At 46.1% G+C, this 17,554-nt stretch overlaps 1 protein-coding gene across 2 annotated transcripts in view; it reads left to right on the plus strand.

Moving 5' to 3' along the window:
- The window catches only part of SMOC1 (SPARC related modular calcium binding 1), a 152,339-nt gene that overhangs the window by 57,575 nt on the left and 77,210 nt on the right, over positions 1–17,554 (plus strand). For both annotated transcript variants that reach the window (XM_025392795.1, XM_025392796.1), the window contains exons 2-3: positions 13,838–14,003; positions 15,123–15,235. In XM_025392795.1, the coding sequence (XP_025248580.1) occupies positions 13,838–14,003; positions 15,123–15,235 (279 nt within the window). The remainder of the gene's footprint in view (positions 1–13,837; positions 14,004–15,122; positions 15,236–17,554) is intronic.

Consider the following 17,554-nt stretch of genomic DNA (forward strand, 5'->3'; position numbering starts at 1 on the left):
GATAAATGTTTTCTAAGGTTAGAAAACGAACAGCAGCAACACCAAGAATCCCATGTAGTGGCGTCATGAGGGCTAACGGCAGCTCTGCAGCAGGATGAGAAAGGAGACCCAGACAAGAGGAGAGTCTGTCTTGCAGGTTCAGTGGCTCAGGCCCAGAGGGTGGCTTTTGGGCTTCTTACGCCTTAAGATGCTGTTGGCTGTTGCTGTATTGGGGATGGAGCAGGAAGCACACTGGGTGGGGCTCACCTGGCCCATTTGGCCCATTGAAGGAGGGACAAGGAGTGTCCATGACTTCTGTTGGTGGCATGAGGGTCTCTTATAGGACACTGATAGGGTCTCCATTCATCTCCTTTGGGGAACATATTGTGATATTGGAGGGCTTATGTCTGGTGGTGCAGAGCAGATCCAGAGGGGAGGAAAACAAAGACTTCCAGTGCTGTTGTTTTTGCAAGTAACTTAGCTGGCAGCTTTCTTCTTCCACATTCTTGGTCCTAGACTCTTGAACAAGAGCTCGTGATTGTGCCCTCCAAACGATGACTTCTTATGGGCTTTTCTGAGTGTGACGGTGTGTGCACGCATGTCCCTGTGTCCATCTGATGGACGCATACGTGCCTCAGCTCATGAACAGGTTCAGCTGATCAGCCCTTTTATTTAAAGCACTATCCAATTCCCACCTCTTTCAAACTCTCCACCGGACTCTGGGCCAGGTTAGCTTCGTTTCAGCCACATTGTGAGTTTCTGAGGGTGTTAGTCTGTTCACACTCTGCTAATAAAGACATACCCAAGACTGGGTCATTTACAAAGGAAAGAGGTTTAATAGACTCACAGTTCAGTAGGGCTGGGGAGGCCTCATAATCATGGTGGAAGGCAAGGGAAGAACAAAGGCGTATCTTACATGGCAGCAGGCAAGACAGTATGTGCAGGGGAACTGCCTTTTATAAAACCATCAGATCTTGTGAGATTTATTCACTATCATGAGAAAAGCTAGGGAAAAAACCCACCCCCGTGATTCAATTACTTCCCATTGGGTCCCTCCTACCACATGTGGGGATTATGGGAGCTACAATTCAAGATGAGATTTGGGTGGGGAAATAGCCAAACCATATCACTAAGGCATTTTGTCTCACAGCCAGTTCTAGTGTCATCTTTATGGAAAATCAATCTCTGGATCCCCCCACTGGCCTTTGCAAGTTCTTCCTGAGTTTGGGGCTGCCTGTTGGAATCCCACAGTCTGCTAAAGGGACCCAGTCTCCCCTTAGCTTCTGTTCTTATAACTGGTATTTCCAGGTCTCTTCTGTCTGTGATTACACAATGGTGCCACATTCATATTTACTCCTAAATTACAAAGACTCTAAGACCCTCATCTGCTCAAACAGTAAGTCCCCTTAGTCCCCACTTTGTGGTGCCTTGGATACTTCCACAAATAAGTTATAATTTCCCCTTTGCCCAAAGGATGCTTATTGCTGGCTGTGGCCATGGTGAGAGCCAGGTCCAGGTGAGTGGGACTATCTCCCACTGCTGCCAAAGCTGTCGATTCAGGTGCCAAAGCAGGGATGGGCTTCATGCAGAGGTGGGGAGAAGGACCTGCCTAATTTCTGTTTCTCTTTGTCATTTAGCTTTGTGAGTACCCAGAATCTCTCAAGGGGAACTTGAATCTTTCGGATGGCACTTTCAGCTTCTGCATCTCCCACTTTGCCCAGAATCTCCACAAGTCTCTTGCGAAAACAATTCTGTCTGTTTTGGGATCTGGTTTTTCCAGCCAGAGGGGTTCAGTTGCTGCCCAGCACCCAGTTGTATTGAGATCAGCCCCAGCCATCTTCTCCACTCCCCACCGAACTTCTCCCTTAGTCCCCCAGTGGTAAAACACATCTCACATATCACTGGGTGCAAAATGCTACCAGTGATGATGAGCCGAGGATGGTGGCCCAGGGTCAGGTGGCACAGGAGTATCCGGGGCTCACTGCCGCAAGCCAGCAGGCTCAGTGACATGCTAGATATTTGTGTTCTTAGTAATGCTCAATGAAAACTTAGAGCATATTGCTGGTCAGAGCTCATAGGAGTGTTCAGGATAGCTTTGTAAGGAGTTACTAGCCTTGGCTGAATAAATTGCTCCTGCCAGGTGGAGAGATGGTACTAATTTAACAAACCCTTCCTATCAGATGTGTGTGTCATTGGGAGGAAGGGCCGTATGCTTCGAACCAAACGGGCATGAAGAAACTCCTTCTTTGTCCTCTTTGCCTTTGCACCCCCGCAAGTCTCAGTCCTCCCTTATAATCCATGATCTCTTGGATGCACCTCAAGTATAAGACCATTTTGTGGCTCCTTGTTAATACCATCAGCTTAATCTCTATTTTTTTTCCCTCAATGCTAGTGGGCTGAGAGGATTAAAAAAATCTGGATCCTGGGTCCTGGAGAGCTCTCTGTTTATTTGATTTGGAGCGAGGGAAGTTTTTATTTGTGCTGGTGGCAGACTTTGAGGGATAAGGAGAGGGAACGGGCATGTGACTTTCTCCAGCCTCTGCTTCCCTAGTATTTAGTGACAGGAGAGGGGTGTGTGTGCACAAGCAGAAAATAAAAATAAATGCCTTCACCTCTGAGTAAAAGATTTGATGTCCTGTCGGTGACCAAGGAGGACTAAAACCTAAAGGGCTTTTAAGTTGTAGGTCGCCACTCATGCAAAGAGGTATTTTGATCTCAACTTGTCCTCCTTTCTTCTTCTTTCTCACCAGGATGCATGCTTATGGCATCCTGCCCTGCCCTTCCTAGCCTCGTGGAAGTCCTGTAGGGCAGTTACGAAGCCCACTGATCTTCTCCATGGACAGCAACCCTCTTCCGTAAGACAGTGATAGGATCTGGTTCTTGGTGCTCTTATTTTATCCAGTTGGTCCATATTCCACCTGGTGCATTTGCTTTTCAGCTTGGGATAACTACCTCTCAGGGGAGGCAGTGTGCATGTGGATGCCTAGTGTTAGACTCAGAAACTCACATTTGCCTGTAACTAGGCTGTAGTTCTTGGGGGCCGCTGATGGGTTTGCTAAGCTCATCATCTACAGTGTGGCCACACTTATTACTCAGGACACCCAACGACTTCATTGGCCCAAATATGCCCCTTCTTTTCCATCCCACTGCTGCCTTATTCAAGCATAGTAACCTCCTAAGTGTCTTCTCTGTTGTCTGCATGCCCTTGCCAAAGATTTCCAAAACTCGGGTCTGATTTTGTGTTTTACTTCCTTCATTGGCTTTTGGTTTTTTTAAAAAACAAAAGAAACACCAAAGACAGCTGGGAACTTTTAGGATCCTCTATAATCTCTCCCCAACCTGGCCCTAGGGGCTGATTTCTTCTATGAATGGTCATTTCTAAACTCTGTCTTGAAATTACTTTGCTTGTCTACTTAGGTGTACCTGTTGTGATTCTCTTAGAGTGTCCTTTCGACATCCCTTCCTACTTGTGAAAATCTTTTAAGATCCAGTTTATGGCCCCTTCCCTGAGAAATTCTCCTGGATCCTTTCAGTCTGAACTTACCTCTCCTTCTAGCCCCACAGAACACAGGTTCAGCTGCTCTGTCCAGCACTCAGCGGAGCCCTGGAGCATAATAGGTTCTCAGTGAGTCTTTGCCAAATGGATGCTTCTTTTTCCTTACTCCCTGCCTTTCCTCTCCTCTCTTTTCCTTTCTATGAGTTTGCTGTGACCATCTCACATCTTGGATTTTCTGGCATCCCATTTTCCCATATCCTATCTGTTTGTGACTTAGGCTTTGCTTCCTGGTTTCAAAAATGCAGCCCCAGTGGAGATATGTCCAGATGTCAGTCTTTGCAACTAGATCAGCTTGTAGGGGCAGGGCCTGTGTTCTTGTTTATTTTCATAATTCTCAATGCACCTAGCATGGTGGCTTGTATTAAAGGGGGTGGGCAGAGAAATCACCAGAAACTTCTCTGAGTGCCTATGGGGGTCTGATGTGCCCTTCAAAGCAAACATTCTTTGGATTTTTTTTTTTTTTTTAGTTTTGTGTTTGTTGTTTTTATCTTGTTTGTTTACTGAGTTGTAATTTACATGGGGTACAATTGACCCCTTTTAGGTGTATACTTCTATGAATTTTAACAAATGTATATAGTTGTATAACCACTACCATAATCAAGATCTGGAATATTTCCATCACCCAAAAACATTTTCTCCTGCTTCTCTCCTTATCTGCAGTCCCTGGTAATCATTAATCCAATTTCTGTCACTTTGGTTTGGCCTTTTCTAGGATGTCACATAAGGGAATTATATAGTATGTAACTTTTCGAGTCTGGCTTCTTTCACTTAGAATAAAGCTTTATTTTTATTTTTTTTGGAAATTTGATGACTTGGACCCTAACCCTCACTTTATGTTCAGCTGCCTTTCTAAAAGATTGACAGGAAGCATGGGTTTGGGGCTGCAGACAGAGTCTGAGTGGTTTGGGAGCATGTAAGTTAACTCGGCCCTCTTTGCATTTTTGTTAGGGTCTCTTTAGATACAGGGTCTCAGCTGCTTTGTCAAACCCACGGGTCCTCCTCTCTCCTGCCCTCCCATACAGTGGCACCTGGTGTAAGACAGCCTTCTCCCCTGGGCCCTGGCCCATCATCCCTGTGGCTGCTGGGGGTGGGGGGCACAGTGGAGGAGGGAAGTCGGGTGGGTAGGGTGAAGTGACCGCTAAATTCCTCCCTTGGGGAGGGGGTGGTGGTGGGGTGACGAAGGTCAGGCCTCTCCTGGCTAAAACAACAGAAGTGGCTCCAGCTGCCCAACAGCTGGAGGGGGTGTCTGCTTTCCCTCAGCAGCGTGAAAAGCCCTTTAATCGGGCATGCTGCTGTCAGGCTCTGTTGTGGAGGTGTGCGGAGGAAGAGCAGATGCTGCCATTGCTGGCAGGCCTCTCATTCCCTTTGACCTCCCTTATCTTCCCTCCTCCATCTTCACCGAGCCCCACTCTGAAGGCAGCAGGTCGAGGCCCTTCTTTGCACCTGTGTAAATGCAGTGGTCATGGGGTCAGGGAAGGGTGAGAGCGAGCTGGCAGATATAGGGATGTGGATTTTTAATGCAGATGACGAATTTGATAGTGGGTGGGTGACTGATGTTTTAATGGGAAACCACTTTCCATTCCCAAAGATGCAGGCCCCAGAGAAAAAAGCCACAGTCCAGTTTTGCAGATGGTGAAGGATGTGGTGAGAGGCGCACAGTCCTTGGTTGGAGAGCAAGTGGCTGAGCCGCAGCTAGACGTCTGGAATGTGATTCTCCGCTTTTTGTTCCAGGCGTTGGCTCCAAGAGTGACTTTTCCCCCCTTTCAATTGCAGGTTTACCTCCCAGAAATGCTTTTTGGTACTTGAGTTCTAAAAACTTGAGCTGGACTGTGATTTACAAACAAGACAGAAAAGTATCCCCTCTCTTGGGAGAGCTCTTTTTGCTTCTGGTGCCCTTCTCCTCTTCTGTTCTCCTGTGGGTCACTACTATAGACCCAAACCACTGTTGCCAGAGCTGACAGCAAAGCCCTTTCTGCCCCTCAGTGACATCTGGGGCATGGTGTCTGATATCCCTACATAGAGGAAGGCAGTGTGGTGTGGGAGAAAGAATCTGGGCTGTGAGGATCAGACTTACAGGAGTGCTCTACCACTTACTGACAACCTTGCTCAGCCTCGGTTTTCTCCTCATTCATTCAAGCCATACATGTTTATTAAATGCCTCCTTTGGGCCCTGGGGATGCAGCAGTGTCACACTCAGATCTTGGTTTCTGCCCTCAGGGAGTTTACAGCCCGGAGGAGGGGCATGGGCAAGCAATGTAAAATTAAATGATGGGCCATTTTAATCACAATTATGGCACAGGCCACAGTGGACCATAGTGGGTGTTCTGGGGCTCATCACAGGGATCCCAACCTGTTTTGGAAGTCAGATGCCCCAAGGCAGCAGCATTTACCCCTGACCTGGAGTTCATCAGGTGGAAGAACATTCCAGGGAAAGGGGCCAGTGTGTGCACAGTCCAGAGGCAGGATGGAGCTGCAGAACTGGGCTGTGGTTTCTGCCCTGCCTGTTACCACCTAGCAGGTGTACATGTAGGGATTGTTCTCCTTCTCTTTCCTTCCAAATAGGCATTTGGAGATTGGACATTTGCAGGTGGAGAAAATTCACCATTATTTAAATGTTGAGCCTGTAGAAAAATGAATTTACGGTGTCAAAAAGTTGACTTATAAATGACTTTTTTTTTTCCATCTGACTATTGTTCTTACTCAAGTGCATGCATATGGTAGCTGCTCGAAAAACTAGAGTGCTAATCACATTGGCCGTTAAATTGTCAGAGTTTCCTACCTTGACTTATAATTCATTTCAGGCTCATCAGTCTAGGGTCTCAGATACTGCCTGAGTTATGTGAGATGACATCTCTGGGGTGGTGGAAAGGCTTCCTGGGGGCTAAGGCCAGGTTCATTGGGAATGAATTCCATGATGATTTAATGATATATGGGTACTATCTCAGCCATACTGGTACATTCTCTTAAATTAGAGATTTTTTTCCTTTCCATTAATCCAAGGAAAATTTACCAAGTTTAATATGTGGCTTTTATTATCTAAGAGATAGATGTTCCTTTAAAGAAAAGAAAGGAACAAATACCTTTAATTACTATACATTTGAGAGCTTTAAGCTGTTGTTGGTTGTTGGACGAAGAATATTTCTTTTCACAGTAAGTGACAGAAAAAGGAGGTACTTCTTCATGGTATATTTTAGGTAAGGTTTGATATTCATTCATTCATTCCTCAAATATGTGCTGAACAAACTTTTGAGTAGGGTGCTGTGTTAAGCCTTATGTATATAAAGAGGAATAAGACACAATCTTTTATAGACATGTAAATAGATAAATGATAATGCAGTATATTGAGGATTTTGATGGGAGTATAAACACGGTGCAGCAGGAGTGCCAAGGAAGCTAATGGTGGTGTTTAACATATGAAAGTATTTGTTTTTTAGGATGATAACCTCAGTGGCAATGTGGAATTTGAACTTGAATTAGGGGTAGGGATGGGGGAGGAAGTTGGTGCCAAAGAGTCAAACACCCAGGCAAGAGATAAAGGACTAAATGAAGTCATCATGGATAAGACAGGAAAGCCTGTTGGAGACAGAGCCCCAGCCAAGCTCTCAACTAAATGAAGTCAAATCTGTTACCTCAGGTGATACTATGTGGAGCAGAAGAACCTCCTAGCTGAGCCCAGTCAACCCACAGAATTATGAGAAATGATAAATTGTTGTTTGAAGCTGCTAGGTTTAGGGGTGGTTTGTTTTGCTCCCATAGGTAAGTGAAGCAAAAAGGTTGAAAGTGAGTACTTGAAGCTGTGTTACATATGAATTTATTAAAGAAAAACCTAAAATTAATTTGAGTTTGGCCTGTGAGTTTTGAGTATGATAGCTCAGAGAAATGTCACTTGCTGCTCCAAATTGTAGACTTCACTCTCCCAAATCCAGTGGATAGACCACCGACCTGGTTGTTTAGTATGGCTATTGTCTCCTCCTCTACACCCAGGAAAAATATAGGGGTATGCATATTACCAGAAAAATACCTGTTTAGATTTTAGATATTGGTTAAGTCAGCATGATACTAACAGGTTGAAGTTAAGAGTGTGAGAACAGCTCTATATTATAAAGAATTAAACATCTCCTCCCAGATGGAACCTTAGGCTGGCTCTTTTATTCTCTATATTGTCATGGAAACTTGGCAGTTAGTCAAACCTAACACAGCTTGTGTTATTGGGGTGGTCTCCTTGAGCAAAAGCTGTGGCAGGGCTTGCATTCTACTCTGCTGGAGACTGAAGGGAAAGAACCAGCATGTGTGCATTTCAGATGGAGGGGATGATTAGTCCAAAATTGATTTCATCTACCCTGATCTCTTCCATGGCAAAGGCAGCCCCCAGTCAGTAGCTTACTTTTCCAATAGGAAAAATGACTTGTTTATGTGTATATCAAGTATCTGTCCTATTTTACAAATGTGAACAAAACACAGAATGTTCGAAGTCATCCACCCCGCAAGGAGAATGGGTGGGAGAGACAACTGCAGATATACAATTATCCCGGCTCCTTTTGTTTGGTTTCTGTATTATGCAATCATAATTAACATTATTATTTTGTTTTTACTGTCTTTTGGTTAGGAAGAAGGAAAGGAATATATGTGAATATTTCTGTAAAACTGCTATTCCCCTCTAGAAGGAAATGGCTCAGTGTTTGACTTCTTGGAGAGATGGCTTGACCCTGTCCAAGTCCCCAAATTTCCACCAACCATGATTGCTCCTGAGCAACTCCAAACTCCTGGAATATCCTAGTTTTGACCCATAAATAGTGAACTGATTTTCTATCTGACATAGTTTGGAAATTTGTCCCCAACCAAATCTCATGTTGAAATGTAATCCCCAATGTTGGAGGTGGGGCCTGGTGGGAGATGCTTTGGTCATTGGGGTGCATGCCTCATGGCTTGGTGCTGTCCTTGCCATAGTGAGTACTTGTGAGATCTGGTTAAGTGTGTGACCTGCCCCCCTATCCCTCTTGCTTCTGCTTTTGCCATGTGACATGCAAGCTCCTGCTTCACCTTCTGCCCTGAGTAAAAGTTCCCTGAGGCCTCCCCAGAAGCAGAGCAAATGCCAGTGTTATGCTTCCTGTGTAGCCTACAGAACCGTGAGCAATTAAATCTCTTTTCTTTATAAATTACCCAGTCTCAGGCTGGCCGGTCTGCCTGCCTGCCTGCCTGCCTGCCTTCCTTCCTTCCTTCCTTCCTTCCTTCCTTCCTTCCTTCCTTCCTTCCTTCCTTCCTTCCTTCCTTCCTTCCTTCCTTCCTTCCTTTCCCTTCCTTTCCCTTCCTTCCCTCCCTCTTTTCTTTTCTTTTCTTTTCTTTTCTTTTCTTTTATTCTTATTCTGTCACCCAGACTGGAGTACGGTGGTACCATCATGGCTCAGTGCAGCCTTCACCTCCCAGCTCAAGTGATCCTCCCATCTTAGCCTCCCAAGTAACTAGGGCCATGGACATGCATTACTATGCCTGGCTAATTTTTAAATTTTTTGTAGAGACAGGGTCTCTCTATGTTGCCCAGGTTGGTCTTGAACTCCTGGACTCAAGCAATCCTGCCTCCTTGACCTCCCAAAGTGCTGGGATTACAGGTTAGAGCCACCATGCCCGGCCTCAGGTATTTCTTCATAGCAATGCAAGAATAGCCTAATATACTATCTAATTTCAAAATGCAGAAATTATTCTCCAGATCAACTTCGTTTTTCTTTTTCTTTTTTCTCTTTTTCTCTCAATCAGTCTTCACCTGGCTCAACTGAGAAAAATTCAGTTGGAGACTATGCTCTCTCCTCTCTCGTCTCCTCTTGGTTTGTTTACTTTATAACTGGGCTGTTGCATACGGTAGCCACTAGCCACATGTGGTCATTTAAACTTAAATTAACTAAAATTAAACGTAACTAAATATTTGATTTCCCAGTTGCATTAGCTACATTGCAGTGCTTAATAGCCACATGTGGTTTGTGGCTGCTGTATTGGATGGCACAGATATAGAACATGTCCATCACAGTGAGAAGTTCTGTTGGACTGTGTGTGTGGCTTTGGAGTATTCCAGAGTCTCTAGGATTAAGCCTTCTCTTATTGCCTCTATCTTAATAGCTCCATGGTGTCCTGTTAACATGCTCCTTGCCTCCACCCTAAATGGTAAGGGTGGGTACCATGTTGGTTACGTATTGCTTCCTATGCTGGTACAGTGTTGGGCTCACTGTTGGTGATCACTTATTGAGTAAAGAGCAGATGAACAGATGAAGGAACGAACCGGAGTGTTACCTCATCCTCAGTGTTTGTGGACACAGAATAATCCCTTTGGGGCCCCGGAGGTTTGGGTGATCTTATTAGGGCTTAGTCATCTGGTTAAAGCTCCATTTTATAGAACTCATTTTTTTCGTGTGTGTGAAAACAATCACAAATATACACAGTTCCTAAAACAGATGAAAATGTGACACCATAGTTGACTGAAGATTGTCAATGACCCCATGCTGTCTCCGAACTTTTTATTTGGGCTTAGGGACCAGTAATTTCTAGACAGGAATATTTTGGGTGCTCTTCTGAAGCTGAGAATGATCTCTGTGTGTTGGCATGGGTGGGGCCTCTGAAGTTCTTTAACCTGTCTGTTTGCAGACAGAGTATTCCCCTTGTTAGGGAGCTGGTCTCCGGCACAGCTGCTGTGGCCTCTCTCTTGGCATAGAGCAATATCCATTTTCAAACTGATTTTTTGGCCTGCAGTTCAACTTCACGGGGACGCTGGCAGCTCTCCTGTCCCATGAGCTACAGCACAGGCAACTAGGCAGCCTCAGTGGGTTTGAAAAGAAGCTTTGTCTTCCTCTCCCTCTTTTTTCTGTGTGTTCTCTTAAACCATGCCCCGCTTCTCTTAAATTCCAAAGAAAGAAGATGAACAAGAACTTATACGTGACTTAGGATATGTTAATAATTGAATCTTCACACCACCCTATGAGGCAAGGCTTGTTACTACTCTCATTTTATGGATGAGAAAACTAAAAGCCCAGAGAAGCAAGGCAACGTTCCCGAGGTTAAACAGCATGTGGGTGCTGATGCTGGTACTGACACCAACTGCTGGGCTCCAGAGCCGAGCTTCTAATCACTAGGTCCCACTGCCTTTCATTATAACAAACAGAAACACTGGCCCACTTGCAAAAAGGATTTCACAAAGTCAAAAACTGTTGACCAAGCGCCTACTCTGTGTGCCAGACACCAGATGCTGAACATCCAGGTGAGACAGCCCTGCCCTCCAGGCAGGGCAGGCCCAGCACGAGATGCTCCTGATGAGAGTTCTTGTTCTGAGGTGGAGTAAAGGTGGCAGGCTCTGGGCCACTTCTGCCCACGTGCAATGCAGAAGTCCGATGGGAGAACATGGCTGAGGATGGCAAGGTTCAAAGCATGGGAGCATGAGGAGTGGCCCTGGTGATCCCCAGGGGAGGCAGGAGCCCAGAAAGCCAGGCCCGTGACGTCCCATTGGCAGTGGTGTTGAAGGAATGGCATGTGGGAGATGCTGCTACAGGGCTGCACTCCTCCCACACATGATGGAGGGCCCCAGGATTGTGCTAGATGCTCGGGGGAGGTGTTCACAGGCAAAGCGGACATCGTTCTCATCTTCATGGAGCTCAGAGTTGGGGATTCCACTGGTAACCAAATCACACAAATGAATTCTTCATTACAAATTGTGTGAAGAGCCATGAAAGAAAAATGAAGTATGAGGGAGTATTACAGGATATCATCCTCACCTGGGAGAGTCAGGCAGGGCCTCCCGGAAGAGACCGCCTGAGTCAAAATCCAAAGCAGGGTGGGAGGGAATGGAGAAGGAACAGTGTGCCTGAAGGCCTGGAAGTAGCAGCAGAGGTAGCTCATCTGAGAAATGGGAAGGCCTGTGTGCCCTGCCAGCAGGGAGCAAGGGAGAGCAAGGAAGAGAGAGCAGAGGGCTAGAGAGGGGCCCTTGGGTCCGATTCTCACCAGGCCCAGGAGATGATGTAAGGGTCCCCGAGCAGTGGGACACGGCTCGCAGGTTTAAAGCAGGGGCAACTCGAAGGGAGTTGAGGCTGGGGGTCATGTGCAGGGCTTGACTGAACAATGATGTACTCTCCCACTTCCCCCTGTCAGCTTACCCCTCTTCTGTGGGGCAGCCTTGGAGGCTGTGGGCTTCCTCTGGAGACGATGATCTGAGTTATTTATTTTTTACCCCTGAACACCGGACTCTATCAAATGCTGTGCTCACAAGACACTATCTGGATATTTCCCTTTGGGCCCTGGGCAAGATTCAGGTGTGACCTTGCCGAAGGCGTCTGAAGAGAAAGCGCAATTTCACTGTCCATTTGGACAAGTCCTGTGCAGTGGTTTCAGCCCTTAGCTGCTCTGTCCCTGTGCTAGGCAGCCAGCACCCAGGCATGAGGCCCAGTCCCAAGGAGGGACTGGTTTTATAGCTGGGATGTAGTCTGTGTGTTTATGGACAGGTTCAGGTCCTCTTTGATTTTGGCCAGTGTGGGATGTGTGTTTCCGGTACTCCCTTGAAGGGTGTGGTACTACCTCTGAAACTTTCTCTGCTGTTCTGGAAAAGGGTCAACAAGTTCTCATCTGTTTGCTTCACACAAAGGGCCCACAAATACGTCTGAGACAGAGCTTATATTCACGCCTTCCCAAAACCTCTACGAGCTTGATTTGATTACATAGTCATCTCTACCATTACCAATAGCCTGATGTGTGCTCATGACATTGCCATTCATTATTGTGGGACATTCATTCCCTCAACCCAGTCTGATGAAGAGCCTCATTCTGTGTGCCCAGGACTCTGCTATATGGGAGTAGATAAGAGTGGACCCAGGTCTCAAGGCCCGTACAGTCTAACCGTGAGTCATTGAACAGAAGCTCATGGATTGTAATAGCCCAATTATTGTTTTCCAACTGTATTCTGTTGTTGTTAACAGAGGGTTCCCTGATATAGGGGTTCATGGTTAAGTAACTTTGGAAGATCCTTCATTGTATATGCCCCTTGATCTGGTTGATTGTTGTGTAACAAACTACCACAAAACATAAAGGCTTAAAACAATTTATTATCATACTCTCTCTCAGTTCTGTGGGTTAACTGGGCTCAGCTGGGTGGTTCTGAAGTTGGGGTCTCTCATGCAATTGTTTATTTTCATCTCTGTGAGTTGCAATTAGATGACAGCTGGGATTAGACTCACCTGAAGGCTTCTTCACTCAACATGTCTCTGTGCCTGGGCTGGTTGGGCGTTTCTCTCTCTGCATAGTTTTGACATATGTAAACTTGGGCTTCCTCATAGTATGATGGTCTCAGGGTTGTTAGGCTTCTTACACGGCAGCTGGTTTCCTCAAGAGTGAGTATTACAAGAGGCCCAGGTAGGAGCTGCAAGGCTTCATGTAACCTAACTTTGAAGTCCCCAGACACCACTCCCATAGCATTTTCTTGGTCAAGCAAGTTCCTGAGGCCAGTCCAGATTCAAGGGAGAGGAAATTAGACTCCATAGCTCAATGGGAGGAGTAGCAAATAATTTGTAGCTATCTTTAATTTACTATGTGTCTTGGAGGTTCACAATGCAAAAGAATGTATTAGAGTCACCTGAGAAGCCCTTCACCAAGAAAATCCGCTTAACTCAATATTTTCCAAGCTGATTATTGTTATTTTAAAAATCAGGAAATCTGTTTCTCACAGAAAATTATTTAACTTGTATTCTGCCAGAGAGAGGTGGGCAAAAATTGGAGGGAGGATAGATTTGGAGCTCAGTACCATCTAATAAATGAAACTTTCCCGAGATGGAATTTGGAGATTGAGAGTGTGTTCCTGATTTGAGGATGCACCCAAATAGAGGCTGCATGGCTGTCTGCATGGATGGAGAGGCTAGACATCCTAGAGGGTAAAGCTTTGACTTTACTTCTGACAGATTTAGATTCTAATTCAGCCTCCACTTCTTATAGCTGTGTGACACTGGGCAAGTTATGTCTCTGGGCTTCGGTTTCCTTGTCTACAGAATAGAGTTCCTATTTCATAGGGTTGTTGTGAGGACTGAGGTCCTGGATGCGAATTACCTGGCACAGTGCCTGTTAATGGTCAGTAATTGTTAGACATTATTGTTCGTATGAGGCATAGATGATGCCTTCCTTGGTTAGACTTTGTGGCTGCTCCGTTCCCTTGACTTTCAGGGTTTTATTTGGGTTTATTCGGGACTTACTTTCTAAAGGCAAACAAGTACTGTAAGTCATGGACTCGCCCCTACTTTTCTTGCAAAAGTAACCTCTGTACCCTTTCACTTTTTTCCAACCTAGTTTCTAATAAGTGACCGTGACCCTCAGTGCAACCTCCACTGCTCCAGGACTCAACCCAAACCCATCTGTGCCTCTGATGGCAGGTCCTATGAGTCCATGTGTGAGTACCAGCGAGCCAAGTGCCGAGACCAGACCCTGGGCGTGGTGCATCGAGGTAGATGCAAAGGTGAGTGTGTGCACCCCCTGCCTAGCCAAGGAGAGTTTCCTGGGCACCCCAGCTCCCTCACTGTGCATTTGCAGCAGGGGAGCTTGTAATAAATCTGTCTACTCACTTTGCTTTCCTGTCTCTCCACCCCTTCCACCAGGGTGGAAGGAAAAAGGCCTGGTCTACCTGAAGGAATGAGCATTTTTCTGTCTTTCACACACTGCCCCCAAGCTAGGGCTTAAAGAGATGTGCTGCTCTCTGGCGAGTGCTTTCCTTTTTCTTTTTATGGAGATGCTTAAAACGGCAAGACATTATTGCTGGCTCCCAAATAGTGATTCCAAATTGTTGGCCAACAGATATGTTTTGTTTGGTCTCCTTGCCTGTTTAAAAACAGCAAAAAACATTTGGGATAACATTTAAAAATTGGGAGATTCAGTGAAAAAAAATCTTGCTTTTTGTCCTTCTGTTCCAAAATTGGGAAGTCTGGTAACATTAGATCTGTGTTCCTACAAAGCAGCACATGACTAGACCTGCATAACAGCTACCCCTTTAAAGGGGAGCCTGTTCTCCAGTTTGCCACAGTCTTACAGCACTCCCTGTAGCCTCTCAGAACTGAGTGTCATTCTTCTCATATCCAGCTGGTTTCTCTAATTTGTATCTTTTTCCTGAATCCTGAACATATTTGAATTTGTAGTCCCGAACTGCTTAGAGCCATCCCAGGAATTGTAGGTGGCTAAGCAGGCTGCGCTAGAGCCTCTGATTTTCTAAAGAAAATACTTGCAATTCTTGAACCATAAGACATAGTTGAACCCCCGTTGGGCTTACTACTTTTAGAATAAACCCAGTGAAAAATCATGGAAGTAACACATTTTTTATTTTCTATGGGGCGAGGGTAGAGGTACTTGGGAGAAAAGACAGGCAGAACTTGGGAAAAACATGACTCCTCCACTTTTCTGTGACTGACATGCAGGGAAGGGGGGCTGTGCAGCAGCCCCTAGCCACAGCCCTTTCAGGCTTGGAGAAGCCAGTTGGTTGTGTGTGGGCTCCCGCACAGGTGGAGTGGTTTTCTCAGCCATTTTGTCCCTCGGCCCCAGTGTCGAATCCAAGTGAAATATGAAATCCGCTCCTCTCCCCTTTCAGATGCTGGCCAGAGCAAGTGTCGCTTGGAGCGGGCTCAAGCCCTGGAGCAAGCCAAGAAGCCTCAGGAAGCTGTGTTTGTCCCAGAGTGTGGCGAGGACGGCTCCTTTACCCAGGTGAGGCCTTGGACAATCCTCTTGGGCTCTTTCCTGGATGGAAGCAGAGGGGAGGTGTCCTGAGAGCGCGAGGGCTGCTTGGCGCCTTCACTTTCTGGGAAACAGTCGAGTGAGTGGCTCTTCAACTCTCCTCCGTGCTGCCTTCCCCATCCCCGACCCCTCCACGGCCCCCCACGCCACCTCTTGCCAACTGGCAGTAGGTCCTGAAAAGATGCATGGTAGCCTGAGCCAGGAAACTGGCATTGCTTGGTCCCCATCCTCCCTGCTGGCTGTCTCCTTTGAGGGCCAGAGCTGTGCTTTTCTCTTCTGTCAAATGTGGGCTGATTATTTTTCTTATTCCTGCCAGTTTCCATGGGCAACCCCAGTATTCCCTTCCCTGTTTATTGCTACCCCTTGCCCTCCCTGCTTTCTATACCCAGTCCTTGAACGAAGCAGAGTCCTTTTTGAGCACAAAGTGTACTATAGTTCTTGGAGTGTGTGAGTGTGTGTGTGTATATACACATACAGGTATGCATATACTAAGATTTTAAAACCTAAGTCAGGCAGTCCTACCTCTCATCTTGGATGGTCTTCTGGTTAGTGTATTGTCAAAGTAATGCTGACTGTGTTGATCTTGGCACAGACTATTTCTTTTTTCTTTTCTTTTTTTCAAGACAGGGTCTCACTCTGTTGCAGATAGGGTCTCACTCCAGGCTGGAGTGCAGTGGCACAATCATAGCTCATTGCAGCCTTGAATTCCTGGGATCAAGCTATCCTTCCACCCAGGTCTCCTGAATAGCTGGGACTATAGGCACACGCCACCACACCCAGCTTATTTTAAAAATATTTTTTAGAGACAGGGATCTTGCTGCATTGCCCAGATTGGTCTCAAGGTCCTGCCCTCAAGTGATCCTCCTGCTTCAGCCTCCAAAAGTGCTAGGATTATAGTGTGAGCCATCACACCTGGCCTTGGCACAGACTATTTCTAAAACACAGGCAACGGTGGGACAGAAAGGTGCTTCTCAGGAAAGCTTCTGGGCTGCTTCCTCCTATGCAGGGGCTTGTGGCTGAGGTGGGAGGTGGGAAGCTTCTGTGAGAGTCAGATATGGTGCCAGCTGGGTGAAGGTGCTGTCCTGATGAATGTGGGGAAGGTCACTGGACAAGGGTGAGCTTAGCCAAGTTGTTGGGAATGGTCCTGGCACCTGCAACTTCCTTTGTCCAATCAAACAACATTTGGGGGGATTCCTGCTGTCTTAGAGCCAGGGGCAGAGGCTTCAGGGATTTAAAAGCTTGCCTGTAATTCTCGATCAATGTGGCAAAGGGTGTATAGGCTGGTCTTTGGTCTGAGGGGCTTCAGGTTTCATATCCAGGTGGGACACAGTGGATTACTGATTTGAGACTAACTTTCTGTTGAGGTAGAAATGTAGAGGGATAAGGAGGTTGGGGATTGGATATCAGCATTTAAAAAGTTTTCTGGTTGATTCAAATGGGTAGCCAGGCTTGATAGTCACCGGGTTAAACCGACTTTCGTTGCTGACCCTGGGAGAGGTGCTTTTGATTCATTTTGTCATTTAAACCTTACCACAAGCCTGTGAGGTAGGTGTCATTATCCCCATTTATAGAGGATGCAACAGGTGTGGGATGTGGAGTGGCAGAGCTGGAGTTCAGACTCACGAATTCCTAAGTCCAGAGCCCTCGGAAGCCCTCTATACTCTGCTGGCTTTCTGAGCTGGCAGCTTTAAAGGAGGCTCTGAGGTGTGCTCTGGAAGGAGGCAGTCTGGTGTTCTGGTTAGCGTGCTGTTCCTGGAGCTGGACACCTGGCACGAAGCTCAGCCCCCACCCTTCAGGTAAGTCCCCGAGCTTCTCTGGGTGTCTTATCTGAAAAGTGGAGATTGATTATTATGATTGCTTTTCTGTTGTTCATTATTATTATATGTCATAATAATTGTTACATATTATATATTCCTATAATTACTATTGTTAATGGTCATTATTATAACTTCCTTCATTAGGTTGTGATGAAGATAAAATCAGTTAACACACATGAAACACTTGGAACACATAAATAATATATAAAGTTTTGTCATTATCATCATCATTATTCCCATCTCTACTGTAGTTCTACTACTCATATCTTTCTATTGTGTCGATACCACTATGCCACTTAAGAAAAAAAACCCAGCCGGGCGTGGTGGCTCACGCCTGTAATCCCAGCACTTTGGGAGGCCGAGGCAGGTGGATCATGAGGTCAGGAGATTGAGACCATCCTGGCTAACACGGTAAAACCCCGTCTCTACTAAAAAATACAAAAAAATTAGCCAGGCATGGTGGCGGGTGCCC

The sequence above is a fragment of the Theropithecus gelada genome, chromosome 7b, assembly GCF_003255815.1.
Source record: "Theropithecus gelada isolate Dixy chromosome 7b, Tgel_1.0, whole genome shotgun sequence".
In the NCBI taxonomy this organism is placed as follows: domain Eukaryota; kingdom Metazoa; phylum Chordata; class Mammalia; order Primates; family Cercopithecidae; genus Theropithecus; species Theropithecus gelada.